The 16,916-nt window shown below is 46.8% G+C and overlaps 2 protein-coding genes across 4 annotated transcripts in view; one reads left to right on the top strand and one right to left on the bottom strand.

Annotated features, from left to right (window-relative positions):
• Prap1 (proline rich acidic protein 1) overlaps positions 1-5,169 on the bottom strand; it is a 17,502-nt gene extending 12,333 nt beyond the window's left edge. For all 3 annotated transcript variants that reach the window (XM_031388722.1, XM_031388723.1, XM_031388724.1), the window contains exon 1: positions 4,659-5,169. Coding sequence is in view for 1 of the 3 variants with exons in the window: in XM_031388724.1 (XP_031244584.1) it covers positions 4,659-4,949 (291 nt within the window). In the remaining 2 variants the exon portion in view is untranslated. The remainder of the gene's footprint in view (positions 1-4,658) is intronic.
• Caly (calcyon neuron specific vesicular protein) overlaps positions 3,091-16,916 on the top strand; it is a 14,626-nt gene continuing 800 nt past the window's right edge. The window contains exons 1-4 of the mRNA XM_031388721.1: positions 3,091-3,367; positions 12,623-12,782; positions 14,071-14,184; positions 14,989-15,102. Coding sequence (XP_031244581.1) covers positions 12,648-12,782; positions 14,071-14,184; positions 14,989-15,102 — 363 coding nt within the window. The 5' untranslated portion in view covers positions 3,091-3,367; positions 12,623-12,647. The remainder of the gene's footprint in view (positions 3,368-12,622; positions 12,783-14,070; positions 14,185-14,988; positions 15,103-16,916) is intronic.

The following is a 16,916-nucleotide window of genomic DNA, read 5'->3' as shown; positions in this document are numbered from 1 at the left end:
GTCAAGCTGTCTTTGTGATCCTGTGATTCTGGGATCCTGTGATCCTGGGCTTGTTAGATCACCTGGGAATGGAGCTTTCTCTGTGTGTTGTGGGACTGGCTGCAGAGTTTGAGCCCAAGGTCTGCTCAGAACACTAACCCAGACAGACTGGAAGGAACCTGAGTCACTGGGCTGGCAGAGTTCTTGTGTGCCTGGTCCCACTAGTCCCAGTTACTCCCAGTGTTGGGACAGATGTTGGTTCCTGCTCACCTCTGATCCTGGGTGTGTCAGAGTGCCTGGGAGTGGAGCTTCCTTTGGGTGTTGTGGGACTGGCTGCAGAGATTGAAAGACATTTCAAGCTTGGACAAATGCTGTGATGTATTCCCTATGAGAGAAGTTAGTTTTTAGGCCACTGGTAGCTCTGAGTGGAAGGTTACAAAGATACACCCTCAACAGAGCTCGCCTGGACTAGACCTCCTATGATCTCTTTACAGACTTTCTTGTGGGCTAAGAACTAGAGAGTGCTTTCATAGCCGAGTGGGTGGAGCTGAGCACAGCCTTGGAGGTCATGAGAACACCTTCCTTGACAACCTCAAAGGTTTTTGGCCATAGCCTATGCCCCTGCCAGGCACTCTGAAGGCTCAGAAAATTTTTGCTAATGAGGGAAACCTACCCTAACACCAGACATGCCTGCCCTTTGAAATGTTACTAAGCTCATATCATGAAAAAAGTAACAAATTTAAACATTGCTATTTTATTCCTACTTACTGTTAACTTGGATGGAGTGTGCACACTCGTGCTTGCTCATATGCATACAATGTATTATTTCTAGATTTTTGCAGAGCCCAACAGTGTTCAATAAAACTGTTTTATCAAATAAACAACCCACCTCAATAACAAGAAGACCTGATTGAAAAATATTTAGAACATCTGAATTTTTCTTCCACTAAAGAAGACGTGAAAAGGACCATTGGCCCCAAGAGAAGATGCCAGGCTTCAGTAACTAGAGTAATGTGGATGTGAACTGCAAAGTGCACCAGGCACTGTTGGGATATTGCTACTGGCTGAATTGTCTCCTCTAAAGTCCCACATTGAAGTTCTAAGCATTTAGAATGTATTTATAGACAGGATCTTTTTAAAAGGCTGTAAAGGGTTAAGGATTATGATGAATGGTCTTGGTTCTCCACTTGACTATGTCTGGGATTGATTAAAACCCAAATTGCTGAATGCAAGAAGAAAACCCCTAAATCTCGATGGCAGTCCAGATAAAAGGACATGGAAGAAAGAAGCTGCTGTTTACCTGTTTGCCCTCACTCTCCCTGGCAAGCTCATCCATCCTGTGGCTTTGGCATTAGAAACAAATTCTGGATTCTGACATAGTCTGGGTATCAGCAGCTCTACAGGAATCTTCCAGGCCTCCAGAACCAGCTTGGAACTGCTGAGACATCCATTCTCATAGACTGAAAAATTACTGGATTCTTAGCCTCCAATGTGAGACACTCATTGTTGGACTACTCAAATCGCATCCTCTAAGCCAATCTAATAAATCCCATATATACATATACATTAATTCAATCCATTCTGTTCCATTAGAGAACCCTGGCTAATTGGTAGAATGCTTGCCAAACATGCAGAAAGCCTTGAGTCCCATCCTGAGGACCATATAAGTGGGTATGGTGATGCACACCTGTAATTCCAGCACCTAGAGGGTGGAGTCAAGAGGACCAAGGATTCATTGCCATGCTAGGCTATGCAGAGAATTCAAGGCCAATGCTGTCACAAGAGCAAGGAAAAAGAGAAGTGGAAGAGGAACGGAAGGAAAGAGGAGGAGGAGGAAAAGAAGGAGGAGGAAGAAGAGGAGGAAGAAGTGAAGGAAGTAAAGATGGGATCTTTGAGTAGGCTATAATCTAGTATGCTCAGTGTCCTTTAAGAATAAATTATTATAAAGAATGCCCTAGTGTAGGGGAATGCTAGGGCCAATAAGTGGGAGAGGGTGGGGTGGCAGGCATGGGGAGGGGGGAGGCAACAGGGGTTTGTTTTTGTTGTTTTTGTTTGTTTCTTTGTTTTTTGGAGGGGAAACTGGAAATGGAGAAATTTACATGTAAATAAAGAAAATATCTAATAAAAAAAAATAAATTAGGACACCGACAGACACTGTCTACAGAAGTGAAGGAGCAGGATATCAGCAGGACCTTCACCTGCACCTTGATCTCAGAGCTTTGGCCTCCAGAATATAAGACTGTGGCAGTTTGTTATGACAGACTGACAGGCTGATGCCAATGTTGATAAGGAGACAATAACAAATGATGATGGATATGGAGAGCCAATAATGGGAACATAAAATAGAACAGCCACTTTGGGTAAAACAGTTTAGCATTTTCTTTAAAAGTTAAATGTTGGGCCTGAAGAAGTGGCACCGTTATTAAGAACACTTGATGCTCTTGGATTGGTCCAGAGTTCAACACAGTTGCCCTTTCCAGCATCCACCCAAGAGCCATAAAAGCACCCGTCTAACAAAAGACTTGGTCAGGAATGTTGTTACATTTCAAGCAACAGGCACGAAGGAGAACAATCCATGAATCTGGACAAGCCATGATTCATGACAGCAAGCATCAGAATTCCAGTCAACAGCAAGGCAGAGGAGCTGTTAGATAGAGTGCTGCTGAGGTTCACCAGCATTTGTGACTTAAGACCAGGAGAAGCATGTCCACTAGAGATGTCCTGTGTGAAGTGAGGCATACTCTCAACCGAACATCTGTCCAGTGCCTTCTGCAGATTGCCATTACACAGACAACAGTGACCAAGCAAGACAAGGCCAGTCCCAGGAAAGCTTTCAGCCCAGAAATTCAAACACTGACTTAGGTCAAGAGGCCAACCACAGCTGTTCTGACCTCAGCTTCTACTATGAGATATGAGGGGAAAGATCAGGCTCTCCCTAACCCCAGGAATCCCAGCTGGAGGAGCAGCCAGGGCTTCTCTGGTCTTGTGATTGCCCTTCTACAGTGAAGTGATGTGAGATGTGAGAGCTAATGTGACGTATGCTGTGTGTGCCAGGGGTGCAAATTGTGTGTGAAGTGTGTCTTAGCAATATGCGAGATAGGTAGGGTGAAGTGTGTATCAAGTATGTGAAATGGATGTCCCGGGTGTGTGAAGTGCATGTATCAGGTGTGATCAGAGGCAGTGCAGAGGTCTACCGTGGGAGGGGGTGTGAGGCCACCTGAGCCACAGTGGTCCCTCCTCCAGCCTGCATCTCCATGGCAACCACAGCCTCGCTCTCAGGCTTCAGCCCCTAACCCGCCCCGCCTGGTGGTGAAGCGTCTGGAACTGCATCCTCTGCATCCACACCGCATCCCTGTCCTCCCGCGACTGCGTCCTGCAGCAACTGCCTGTGAGCCATTTTCACATTTCTTCTTTTGGAATGGGGACAAGGGGGCCAGCATGTGTGCGTGGGTGTGCAAGGGTGCAGGGATGTGAGCGGTGCGAGGAAGGGGGCGGGTGCAAGAATGTGTGACTGTGCGCCTGTGGGATGTATGTGCAAAGATATGGGTGTAGCAGTTGAAAGTCTATGTGGGAGTGATTTGGCTGATCTGATGTCTGCCAGAGCGGTGGAGCACAGCCATCTCCTTCTTGTGGTCTCCACTAGAAGTCAGGCTGGCCCGGCTGGCTCCGGTGGAGGGTGGTCCTCTCGGGACAGTTGGGGGCAGCAGTTCTGCTGACTTGAGGTGGATGGAAAGGTCCCTAGACCTCAAGGTATGTCGAGAAACCCCTACAGGCCAGCGGCAGCCTGGACATTAGGAAGAGTTATGGCTGCTCAGTCTGCACAAACCCCATATGAAGCTGGAAATCCCTATACTGGGCATAGTAGGGTAGCAGGGGAGGCGGGACAACTGGACCTGGTGACTGCAGACCCCCTCCCTGTGGGCTGGCTCCACCTCTGCAGGTCTGGGAGAGCCAGTGGGAGCTGTGCATCTCCAAGGTGGCCCAGGGGCAAAAATGCCCGCTCCTGTTCCGGTCTGACAGCTGGGGCCGAGTGTTTAAAAAGGAAACAGCTGGATGGAGAGAGAGGAGTCAGCAGAAGGGGTATTGCCCAGAACTTTGACTGCTTAGCTGTCTGCTCATGGGAGGGTATAATGGGGGTCGCCGAGTGAAGGTTCAAGGATGGTAGGAGGTATGGCAGCCACTTGCTCAAACCACCTGCCGCGGGCTCAGCTCTGGATGCTGGGCCACAGGTGGCTGTTGAGTGTGGGGAGCCACAAGCAGCTGTGCCCCTCCTCTCTGTCCCTCTTTGCTTGAGCCCCGCAGAACAACAGCCGTTCAAACTGGAGGCAAACCACCACTAGCTAAAGAGCTTGGGTTCAAGCAGACCAGGGAGGGCACTGCAGCAGTGCTGCGAGAGGAGAGCACGAGCCCCCACCAATGTGCACTTCTGTGTGACGCAGCATGAAAGGGTCCGTGTGAAAATGAGTCTGTGACCTCTAGCCCAGCTTGTGTGAGCTTTCAAATAAAAATCCGCATCCTCTATCATTGGTCTGTCAGCATCTTGTTGATGCACAACCCCCAGAACGTGACTAGAGATACCCCGCCCCGCCCCTCAGAGAGCGCTGAGAATGACGAAATGACAGAGTGGGATAGAGGGAAGGACCAGTGGATGCTGTTGGGGAGCCTTCCCAATCCTAAACCTTTATGACCCTTGTCATCTTCCCAGATGGGACCCCAAATTCCTGGGTGGAATCTTCTGATGTGCTGAGAGGAGGGGAGAGTTGTCCACTCTTGGTTTGCGGTGTTCTGCCTGGAGACGAAGGGCTAGAAATTTGACCGAGAGCTAGAGGCCAGCCTCTGTTGCCATGGGAACCCAAGATGACGTAAACTAACCCTCTTGGCTGCGTCACCCTGGCAACCGTAGGCGGAGCTCTTGGGGAGGCAGGGTCTCTTGCTGAGCAGTTGTGAGGCTTGTGTGCTTGGGACGCCATCTTCTATCGGTTCCGTTTTCTTTCCTGGTTCTCGTACCTCAGTGTATTACCTGGCCGGCCGTTTATATTCCTTATAATTTCTGGTCCATCTCCATCACAATGCCCAGAGAGTTGGTCCTAGACCGTCTGGTTCCCCTTGGACTCAGGACCAACCTTGAGCCAGCTCCCTCCCTAGGGACCGGATCCACCCCTTAAGACAGTTTTTTGTTGACACTGCTTGATCTCCATTAAAGGCTGGGCCAGACACAAGGTCACCTGAGAAACACTCCTCAAAGGTTCGACCAGGGTTCTAAAGGGCCTGCCTGAGACGGGGAGGGTGTCTATGAAAATGATGCTTCCTTCCCTCCTCTTATAGCCACCCTTCCTCATTCCCTTACCCAGCCTCCCTTCTCTGCTTTCTTGTGCAGGGAAGTTCTGTGCCTAGCTGTCCCTGTCACTGGACAGCTTTGAAACACCATCTCCTCTGTGTGGCTGGACAGTAGAAAAGGAGAAGCAATGGTCATTTGTAGATCTGGAGGGCTGCTGTCTTTCTGAGGGTGGCTGTCCAAAATAACCACAACTTTTACTATCCTGGAGGCAAGAAGTACCAAACCAGATTTCACCAGAGCCTTGCTTCTATTCAAACTGTAAGGAGAGGGTCTTCCTTTGCTTCTTGCAGACTCGGCTGCCCTGAGCAGTCTTGGATAACACTGCATCACCCCAGTCTGCCACCATCTGCAGATAGCATTCCTCTTATGTCCAAATCCTCTTGTAAGGATGCCCACTGTGGAATAACCCCCACCTCCGTACCCATTCTAGTATGACCTCATCTTAATTCCATTACAACTGTAAGGACTGTTTAAACGTCTCTTTCATGGGCACTAAGAGCTAAAAATTGTGATCCTCTTTGTGGGGACAAAACTCAACCCACAGCAACCCTGTCATCACTTGTGGGTTGCAAATATCTCCAGTTTTTGGCTTCTGTTTCTCCTCTTTGAAGGTCTCATCTTTATAGGCAAGGATTTTTCATTTTAACAATGGAAAGTAATTGTATTGAGATTTTCTTCTATGAGTACTGCTGGGAAAATCTTTCTCTTCCTGAGAGGGTAAATATTCTCCTTCACTGTCTCTGGGGTGCTCTGTTGTCTCAGTTTTCCCTGTTCATACACCTAGAACAAATTTCTGTATTCATTTGTGCATTGTGTGTGCACACGTGTGTGCTCATTATCTGCATTCAAATATGCATGTAATGATAGGATCAGCTTCCCTGGTCTGAGCAGACTTTAATTATTAAGATGCAGGCGGCCTCTCTGCTGTTAACTGAGATCTGAACGTGTAGAATATATCAAATGGCTTTCTCTCTGCAAAGCTTCAACACCACCAGTGTACACTGTTGTGTTCAGGGCAGATGGACTTCCTTTGTCAAAACATCTTGTGTCTTTCTGTCTTCAACACAAAAATTTTGATGTTTCAAGTTTATAAACAAATTTGTTGAACTTTTGATTGAGAGCTGGTGTTTCTATAAATACTGTCAGAGGTGCTGGAGCATAAAGACCTCCACAATCTCCATGATAGCCTACTTTACTTGATGGAGGATTCAGATGTGCCTTGCTCCCCAGTCAATATTTCTTGGCCTTCCATATGGAACAACTGCCTATCATCTCTGCCCTATGATTTGAAATCTTAGCTGGTTCACATCTGGGGAGGCAGAGGCAAGATAATATTGAGTTCAAGGCCAGCTATGAACTGTATATAGGTATATAGTGAGACCCAACATTATTTAAAAACAAACCAAAAAACACCCAAAACAAACAAACAAACAAACAAACAAAAAACAGAGGCTGGAAAGATGGCTCAGTGGTTGAGAGAAGAGAGTGCCTAAGTTTTATTCCAAGCACCCACATCTGGCAGCTCCCAATTCCTTATAGCTTCAGCCCCAGAAGATGTGCCGCCTCTGGCTTCTGAGGGCAACTCCACAGACATGAAACTCCAGTTCCCTGGGCAGTAGCGCCCTCTTCTGACCTGTGCAAGTGGGCACAGACATGCATGCATGGAAAACATAATAAATAAATCACACACAGAGACACACATAGTTAAAAGTAACAAAATAAACATTTGCACCAGGCGGTGGTGGCGCACGCCTTTAATCCCAGCACTTGGGAGGCAGAGGCAGGCAGATTTCTGAGTTCGAGGCCAGCCTGGTCTACAGAGTGAGTTCCAGGACAGCCAAGGCTACACAGAGAAACCCTGTCTCAAAAACAAACAAACAAACAAACAAACAAAAACATTTGCCGCTGACTTAGAGAAATACATCTGCTTTCTAGAAACTCAAATTTAACTGGACTTTTTCATTTTTAAATTTTTTGTATGTATTAGTGCTTTACACATAGGTATGTGTGTATACCTCATGTATTTCTGGTGCTCCTGAAGAAGAGGCCATTGGATTCCCTGGAACTGGAGTTTTAGATCTGTGAGTGGCTGTGTGGATGCTAGATATTGATGTGGAAGAACAGTCAGTTCACATAACCACTGAATTATTTCTCCTGTCCCTTAATTATTGTATTGCTCTTATTTATTGTGCATGAGTAAGTAATCTTATGTCATGTTGCACATGTGGAGGTCAGAGCACAACTTGCAGGAAGCAGTTTTCTTGTTCCACCATGGGAGTCCTGGGGATTGAACTCAGGTTGTCAGGCTTGGCAGCCCAGTGCTTTCACCCACTGAACCATCTCACCAACCCTGGAGTCTTTCGATGCTTATATTGTATATATGGGGGATTTGTATCTGCATTTAAATACAAACGCTATTTCATGAACAATCAGTGCTAGGTTCCAAACCCCTGGCCTGGTTTCTTTGTCCCTGTGCAACTGTACTGACTGAGCACTCAGGACCATAGTTTCCGGAACTTCACTGGCTGTCTTAATCACTGTTCTATTGCTGTGAAGAGACACCATAACCAATGAAACTCTTATATTAAAAAGGCATTCAAATGAAGGCTTGCTTACAGATACAGAGGGTTGGTCCACTGTTATGGAGGGGAGCAGGGCCGCACACATGGCATGCACACTGGCTGGGGAAGTAGCTGGGAGCTACATTCTGATCCACAGGTAGAAAAACACTAGACTAGGTATGGGCTTTTGAAACCTCAAAGTCCACCCCCAACGACACACTCCCTCCAACAAGGCTGCACATCCTAATTCTTTTTTTGTGTGTTTTGTTTTGTTTTTGTTTTTGTTTTTGTTTTTTCAGTTTCTTGAGACAGGGTTTCTCTGTGTAGCCCTGGCTGTCCTGGATCTCACTCTGTAGACCAGGCTGGCCTCGAACTCAGAAATCCACCTGCCTCTACCTCCCAAGTGCTGGGATTAAAGGCATGTGCCACCACTGCCTGGCCATCCTAATTCTTCTAAGCATTTTTTTTTTTTTAAAGTAGTGACATCCCTGGTGACTAAGCATTCAAATATATGAGCCTTTGGGGGCCATTCTTATGAAAACCAGCAGACCAGCCAAGGTCATCAATATTTCTGTAGTCTCAAAGACAGAAGACTCAAATTCAAGTTTGTGTGATGATACACACCTGCAATCCCAGACTCAGGAGTCTGAGGCAGGAGGATCAGGACTTCAAGACCAACCTGAGCTATAATGAGACCTTATCTCAAATGACGAAACAAAAAACAAAAAACAAAACAGCAACAAAACTTACATTCAATAAATTTGTTGGAATTTAAGAAATTCCTTCTTCCTCTGCCCTCAGTGTGCAAGCACATTTTTAAAATTGTAAGTGAACCTCAGTTTTCCCAAGTATATTTTTGACTCCTGCTAAAATTATCTAGATAATTTTTTTCTTTATGCTGTTAATGCAAAAAAAAAAAAAGATAGCTTTTCTTATTTTTATATTTATTTATTTAGTTTTTTTCCAGACAGGATTTCTCTGTGACTGTTTTGGCTATCCAAAACTCTATTTTAGGCCAGACAGGCCTTAAACTCAGAGATCCACCTACCTCTGCCTCCTGGGTGCTAAGTTTAAAGGTGTTCTCTGGCTAACTTTTCTTATTTTTTAAATCATTTATTTTTCTTATTTGTATAGGCATTTTGCCTGAATGTATGTCTGAGTACCACATGCATGCCTGATGCTTGTGGAGGTCAGAAGAGGGAGACAGAGACCCTCCAACTGGAGTTATGGATCATTGTGAGTCACTATGTCGATGCTAGGAACTAAACCCAGGTCCCCTGTAAAATCAGTAAGTGCTTTTAACTGCTGAGCCATCTTGTCAATCCCTTCTTATTTTGTTTAATTTAGATTTATTTTATGTGTGTCAGAATGAATGTTTTGCCTGTGTTGTGTTTTATAAAATGGTGGCGTGGGGGCGTGCCTTAGCGGCCACTGCTAAGATGTCCCCCTGAACAATCAAGCCATGCGATATAAAAAGGAATTTATTTGGGACCTGGAGGAAGAGGTAGAGGCAGAGGAGGGAGGAGGACAGAGAAGACAGGGAGAGAAAGAGGGGGAGGAGGGGAAGGAGGGGAAGGAGGGGAAAGAGAGGAAGGAGGGGAAGCGAGCCAGGCATGAACCTGGCTGTTGCTAGGTAACTGTTGGGTAGAGCCTAGAGGAAATGCTAACAACCTACTGGTAAGTATGCATGTAACCACTTGTGTGTCTGATGTCTGCAGAGGTCAGAAAAGAGTGTCAGGTCCTCAGAACTGGCTTTATAGACCATTTTGAGCCACCATGTTGGTGCTGGGAACTGAACCCAAGTCCTCTTCAAGAGCAAGTGCTTTTAACTGTTGAACTATTTCTCCAGTGCCTACACCCAGGCGCCTTTTGTGTGTGTATGTGTTTGTGTTTGTGTGTCTGTGTATGTGATGTGTGCCTGTGTGTTCAGGTATACTCACTTGTGTGTGCATAGGTCACTTTAGGTGTTTTCCTCTATGACTCTCCACCTTACTTTGAGAGAGAGTCTCTTACTGAACTTCAAGCTCTGCATTTCAGCTATGCTGGCTTGCTGGCTATTGAACCACCAAATTCTACATCTCTGCCCACTTCCTCCCAGCACTGGGATTATAGATGCAAACCACTGGCCCAGCTTCTGTGTGGGTGCTGGGGATCTGAACCAGGTCCCCATGCTTGCATAGCAAGCACTTTAACCAACTGAACCTTCTCCCCGACCCCATGGAACTGCTTTCCAAATTCCATACCCGCAATACATTGATCTTTTATATTTTGCTGAATCCAGCTTGCTCAAGTTTCACCAAGGGTCTCTACTGTCTCTGAGTGGGATTGGCCTGTAGTCCTCCTCCTGAATACGCTTGGGAGGAAGAAGGGGTTGGCTTCGGGAGCTGATGAGAGCTTCTTTGTTCTTTCTCAATATATTTTCAAAAAAATATTTCCTTTTTTTTTTTTTTTTTTTTTGGAGACAGGGTTTCTCTGTGTAGCCCTGGCTGTCCTGGAACTCACTTTGTAGACCAGGCTGGCCTTGAACTCAGAAATCTGCCTGTCTCTGCCTCCTGAGTGCTGGGATTAAAAGCATGCGCCACCACTGCCTAGCTCAGTACTTCTTTTTTTTTATTTATTTATTTATTTATTTATTATATGTAAGTACACTGTAGCTGTCTTCAGACGCACCAGAAGAGGGCGTCAGATCTCATTATGGGTGGTTGTGAGCCACCATGTGGTTGCTGGGATTTGAACTCATGACCTTCCGAAGAACAGTCAGTGCTCTTCCCCACTGAGCCATCTCACCAGCCCCTCAGTATTTCTTTTTAAAAGTGGTTATATTGGGAGCTGGAGAGATGACTCAGCGGTTAAGAGCACTGACTGCTCTTCCAGAGGTCCTGAGTTCAATTCCCAGCAACCACATGATGGCTCACAACCATCTATAATGGTATCCAATGCCCTCTTCTGGTATGTCTGAAGACAGCAACAGTGTACTCATATATATATAAAATCAATCAATCTTTAAAAAAAAAAAGAAAAATCATACATTTAAAAAAATGGTCATGTTGGGCCCAATGGTGCCCAAGGTGGGCATCCCGTGGGGGCAATGGAGAGGGGGATTTGTAAAGGTGGGACTGGGAAGAAAGGGGGGAGGGTGCTGTGATCAGGATATAAAGTGAATAAAAAATAAAAATAAATGGTTCTATTGGCCTGATGTTGTCTGGGACTGGAGTTCTCTATGTGGGGAGGTTGTTTTGTGGTATTTAATTTTCTTTTTGAGACAGGGTCTCACTGTGCAACACTAGTGGCTGGAAGTCACTCTATAGAGCAGGCTGGCTTTGAACTCAGAGATCTGCCTGTCTCTGCTTCCCAAGTGCTAGGCTTGAAGCCTTACCACATACAGCTGGGTTTTTCATCTGTCAGCCTAGAGGCCCTTTCCCTTCCGAGAGCAACATCGAGATGAGAGTGTACACTCCTTTTAAAAGTATTTACTTATTATGTTTACATCTATATTCCTCTGTGTGTATGTGCACCACATGCATGCAGAAGCCTGTGGAGGCCAGAAGAGGCAGCAGAGCCCCTGGAACTAGAGTTCCAGGAGGTTATGAAGCCACCATTTATGGATGTTGGAAACCTAACCTAAGTCCTCTGTAGGAGCAGCAAGCACTCTTAACTGCTGAGCCATCTCTCCAGCCTTGAAAGTGTTCACTTTTGACTTACTCAGAGTTAGTGGGGCCTGCACCCTCCTCCAGACTGCAATGACTGCCTGACTGGCCTGTCTGGCAGGCTGGAATCTCAGCTCTCCAAAGACTTGCTCATCCTGCACCATCAGGACTGTGTACTTTTGTCACCATCATTTAAATTCCACATAGATAGCAATGGCAGTTAATATGGACATGTCCCTTATTGCATAGGCTCCATGTTCTTTTGTTTGGTTGGGGTTTTGTTTCTTTTGATTTCTATTTTTGTTTAGGGTTTTTTGTTGTTTGGGTTTTTTGTTGTTGTTTGGAGGTTTTTTTTTTCTTTGTTGTTTTTTTAAAAAACAAAGTTTTAAAACAGTTAACAAGTTCGATTTGATCTGGGACTCCCGCTTTTTCAGTTGCAGAACCTGGCAATCCAACTGATCCCTGTATCTTTTCCTCCCAGTGGAGCATGTGCACTTAAAGCACATGCCAGAGCAGGCGGGACAGAGGAATATGTCTCAGCACTATTTTGAAATGGTATCTGGGGCTGGTGAGATGGCTCAGCGGGTACGATTGCTCTTCCGAAGGTCCTGAATTCAAATCCCAGCAATCACATGGTGGCTCACAACCACCCATAATGATACCTGACACCCTCTTCTGGTGTGTCTGAAGACTGCTACAGTGTACTTTATTTATTATGTATAATAATAAATAAATCTTTGGACTGGAGCGAGCAGGGACTGAGCAATCAGAGTCTACTGGAGCAGGGGAGGCCGACTGGAGTGAGCAGAGGTCCTAAGTTCAATTCCCAACAACCAGATGAAGGCTCACAACCATCTGTTCAGCTACAGTGTACTCATATGCATAAAAAACAGATTAATAAATCTTGAAATGTTCTCTGGCCAGAGGCACTGTTGAAAGGTCAGGAAGGGATGAGAAACCTTGAGCTGGACCTCCCACCACCCATCCCTGGATTTTGTATGAGGGGTATTGGGACCACTCTGGGTCCTTACTCCAGAACCAGCTCTATGGTTGTACACAGGATGACTTATAAGTGGTGACTTTGTCTCTGTTTCTAGGCTGGGACAAGGACCACCCTCCACCATGGTGAAGCTAGGCTGCAGCTTCTCAGGGAAGCCAGGCAAGGAAACACGAAACCAGGATGGGGCTACCATGGACAATGTTCCTCTCATCAGCCCCCTGGATGTCAGCCAGCTTCAGCCTTCATTCTCTGACCAGGTGAGTAACCTGAGCCAATGTGGGAGGCTTTCTCAGGATTGCCTAGAAATAAAGAGGTGTGCCTGAGGTTTATGGCAGAAATCCAAACTAATCACAGGCAAGTGTAACCTCATGGTTAGACCTCCTGGCTAGCTCTCTCGCATCCAGAGTCCCTACTCCATCTGAAACAGGCTAAATTGACCACTGGATTCCTCAGAATTTAAACACTCAGACTATGATGCAATCTAACAGGGGCCAGCAAGTTGCAGCTACCACTCATGCTGGCTAGTTTTGTATCAACTTGACACCAGCTATAGTCATCTAAGAGGAAAGAACCTCAACTGAGAAAGTGTTTCCATAAGATTGGCCCGTGGGCAAGCCTATAGAGCATTTTCTTAATTAGTGACTGATGGGCCAAGCCCATTGTGATGCCACCCCATGGCTGGTGGTTCTGGGTTCTATAAGAAAGAAGGCTGAGCAAACCATGAGGAGCAAACCAACAAGCAGCATGCCTCCTTGGCCTTGGCATGGACTCCTGCCTCCAGGTTCCTTCCCTGTTTGAGTGCCTGCTCCGACTTCCTTCAGTGATAGATACTATGATGTGGAAGTGTAAGCCGAATAGACCCTTCCTCCCCATCTTGCTTTTTTGGTCGTCGTTTCACCACAGCAACAGTGTACTTCTCTTTCTTTTCCAGACAGGGCTCTAGGTTAGGGCACAAAGTAGGGCTTCTTGGGCAGGTAACTGAGGGTCTTCAGCAGAAGTCAATGAGAAGCAAACGGGAGCTCAAGACTGGCCCAGCCTGGCCCTTCAAGGAGCCCAAGGCAGCTGTGCAGTGATCTGGATGGGTTTCAGCTGCATTTACTACAACAGTGAATTCTGTTGACGATTATGTATCCTTTGCCTCTCAAGAATACAAACAGCCTAGAATTGCCCGTGTCTAAGCCCCCATGTAGTTGGAGGCTCAAGACTTTGTAAGCTGTCAGAGAAGTCAGGACAGACCTTGGAAGGAAGAGTCAGATTATGGAGCAGTATAAGGGGAAGTTCATGTAAGAGAGCCAGCACCCTGAATGGAAGGCAGCTGACAGAGTGAGGAACTCCACCCTTGGCCTGTCTCAGCCTCGAATATCTGTGGTTCCTATCAGACTCTCAGTGCCCACCTTCCTATGGCTTCAGCTTTGAGATGCTGCAGCTCTACTGGCCATCAAATAGTACAGACAGATGGTCATCAGGGTTCCCAGCCCCCTCAGTGCAGGGCTCACTAGGTCCCTGCCAGCTGTCCAGCAATGCCATGGCCGTCTCTTTCTTTAGGTGGTCATCAAAACACAAACAGAATATCAGCTTACCTCTGCAGACCAGCCAAAGAAGTTCACAGATTTGGAGGGTCAGAGGCTGGCTTGCAGCCACGCAGAGGAAGGACGCAGAGTAAGTATGTCACTCCTCCCTCACTATGGGAAGTTAGGACAGGGGAGAAGGTAGATGAGCAACTCAGGCCTTGTTTGCTTGACAGGGTCCCACTTAGGTCTCTTCTTCAGATGTCACCTCTAGTGCTGGCTGGCCCTTAGCTGTCCATCTGTATCCAGTCTGCTGAACAGCCCGAGCTCCTAGGAGACACGTCCCACAGAAGCACCTCTTCCCCAGCCCATCGCTGTCTTTCTCTTTGCAGGCTTTCTGTGAAACAGATACGAGCTTTACCTCTTCTCTTAACCACGTCGGTGATGGTTTTAATCATTTCATTTAATCATTTAATCATTTTTAGCTAGCTGTTTCTAATGCTTTTCCATGTTCAGAAGCAACACTTGCCCCCTTTCCATAGTGCTTAGGCCTTGCTGCTTTTTAGGGGGCCAGGGGGATCTTCTCAGGGTGGTACTAATGCACCTGCCTCCCTAGAAGCCTCCGCAGCCCATTCCCAGCATACCCACACATACGAACAATGTTCCCTGCATCCAGTACTCCTGCTGTGGTGATCACTAACTTCTGTAGGGGGCACATGGGCAGAGCAAACCTGTTCCTATAGCACTTCTGGGTCAAGTGACTGCACGCAACTTCACTGGCCAAATGCAGTTTACCTGGTCATGGACATTTCCAGACTTCCAGCAAGGGTAGACCTGCAAAGAACGATTCCTAGACTTTTAGTCCTAGAGCTGACCTCAAGGAAGGAGACAAGATGTAAGGGCAGGGGCCCCAACCTATCTCACCTGCACTGTTTTGCTTCTTTGCCTCTGCCAGCTGCCCACCGCAAGGATGATCGCCTTTGCTATGGCACTTCTGGGCTGTGTGCTGATTATGTACAAGGCCATTTGGTATGACCAGTTCACCTGCCCAGATGGTTTCCTACTTCGGGTAAGCCTGAGTGATCAAAGACTTGGGCAGGGACAGTAGACACCACCATGGTCCTACTATGATTTTCAGGCAGTGCCAGGATGTGGAGGGCTCTCTGTGGCAGTGCCAGGATGTGGAGGGCTCTCTGTGGCAGTGCCAGGATGTGGAGGACTCTCTGTGGCAGCATCAAAGAAGGATGCATCTCCCATCCTTGGTTTTCCTTCTGAATGACAAGGCTGTCCCTGTATGGTCCCGTTTTCTTACTTCCCAGAACATAACAAGGTCCTATCTTTTGAAATTTTGTGAGAAAATGTTGTTTTAGGTCTTGAGAAGTGGCTGAGTAGGGAAAAACACACACTGTATGTGCATAAGGACCTGGGTTCAAGTTTCCAGAACCCAAGTAAAAAGCCAGATGTGGCTGCTGTGACCCCAGCACCGTGAGGCAAGGCAGGCCCTAAGCTTGCTCCAGGTTCAGTGAGAGACCTTGTCTCAAGGAGACCTTCTCTGGCCAACTCAAGCACAGTTATAGACACACAAAGTAAACATTTTAAATTATTTCTTTATTTTATGTATCTGAATACACAGTAGCTGTCTTCAGACACACCAGATGAGGGCATCAGATCCCATTACAGATGGTTGTGAGCCACCATGTGGTTGCTGGGAATTGAACTCAGAACCTCTGGAAGAGCAGTCAGTGCTCTTAACCACTGAGCTGTCTCTCCAGCCCCCACACAAAGTAAAAATTTAAGAGAAGACAAAGAGAGAGAAGGTGTTTTATCTAAACTGAAAGTAAGAGGTGCTAGTGGAGCAGAAGGACTTGCTGCCGGGGCCCTCCAGCTTCCTGGGAGGAGCCCTACCTGCATTTGGCAGGGTTCTTTACTGAGCCCTCTTACCTTTTCCTTAGACATTAAGAGCTTTGTTTCTTTGTTTATTGTTTGTTTGTTTGTTTTTTCCTGAGACAGGGTCTCACTGTGTAGCCCCTGCTGGTCAGAACTCACAAAGATAGTGTCTCTGCCTCCCAAGGACTGGGATTAAATTAGCTGTGTGTCACCACCACTGCCCACTTGAGAGGCTTTGAACTATATTATGGGCATTAATGTTTTCTGCATATCTAGCAAATATTTCCTTCTACTTTAAAAATTTCAACCCCAATAATGACGGAATATGCACACACACACACACACACACACACACACACACACACTGGTTTCCTCTGTGTAGCCCTGGCTGTCCTAGAACTCGCTCTGTAGACCAGGCTGGCCTCGAATTCAGAGATCCACCTACCTCTGCCTCCCAAGAGCTGAGATTAAAGGCATAGGCCACCACGCTCAGCTGACAGTTACAATTTTTAATGTTTTAATAGAGTTTCATATTTTAGAAAGTAATGTCTTCTCTTCTTTCCTTTAATCCTCTGGTCTCTGGGATGGAGTTCACAGAGGCACTGACATCTGGCCCCGAGGTGGGGGCGGGGCGGGCGGGAGTCGGGGAGGGGCTAGAGAGAAGACATTTTTAGTTTTGATTGTTCTGCAGTCCAATATTTAGCTCATACTAGCCTCCAACTCACATCGATCCCCCTCCTCCCACCCCACCCCCACACCCCGCCTTAGCCTTCCCAGTGCTGGAATTACAAACATGCCCCACCACACCAGTCTGTGTGCTTTGAGTCTTTCCCACACAGCATGGTTCTTAGAGATTCCTCACTGGCATCACCCCCAACCCCTTTCTCCTAGGAGCCTTGAGCTCTGATCCTCTGACCCGAAGCCAAAGCTGCCTTTGTGGTTTTGTAATTGGGACTCTTCCACCTTCTCTTCTTTCATTCCGATCCCCGACCCCCC

Source organism: Mastomys coucha, unplaced genomic scaffold (assembly GCF_008632895.1).
Source record: "Mastomys coucha isolate ucsf_1 unplaced genomic scaffold, UCSF_Mcou_1 pScaffold21, whole genome shotgun sequence".
NCBI lineage: Eukaryota > Metazoa > Chordata > Mammalia > Rodentia > Muridae > Mastomys > Mastomys coucha.
The sequence above is the reverse complement of the archived record's forward strand: the minus strand, read 5'-3'. Positions and strand labels throughout refer to the sequence as shown.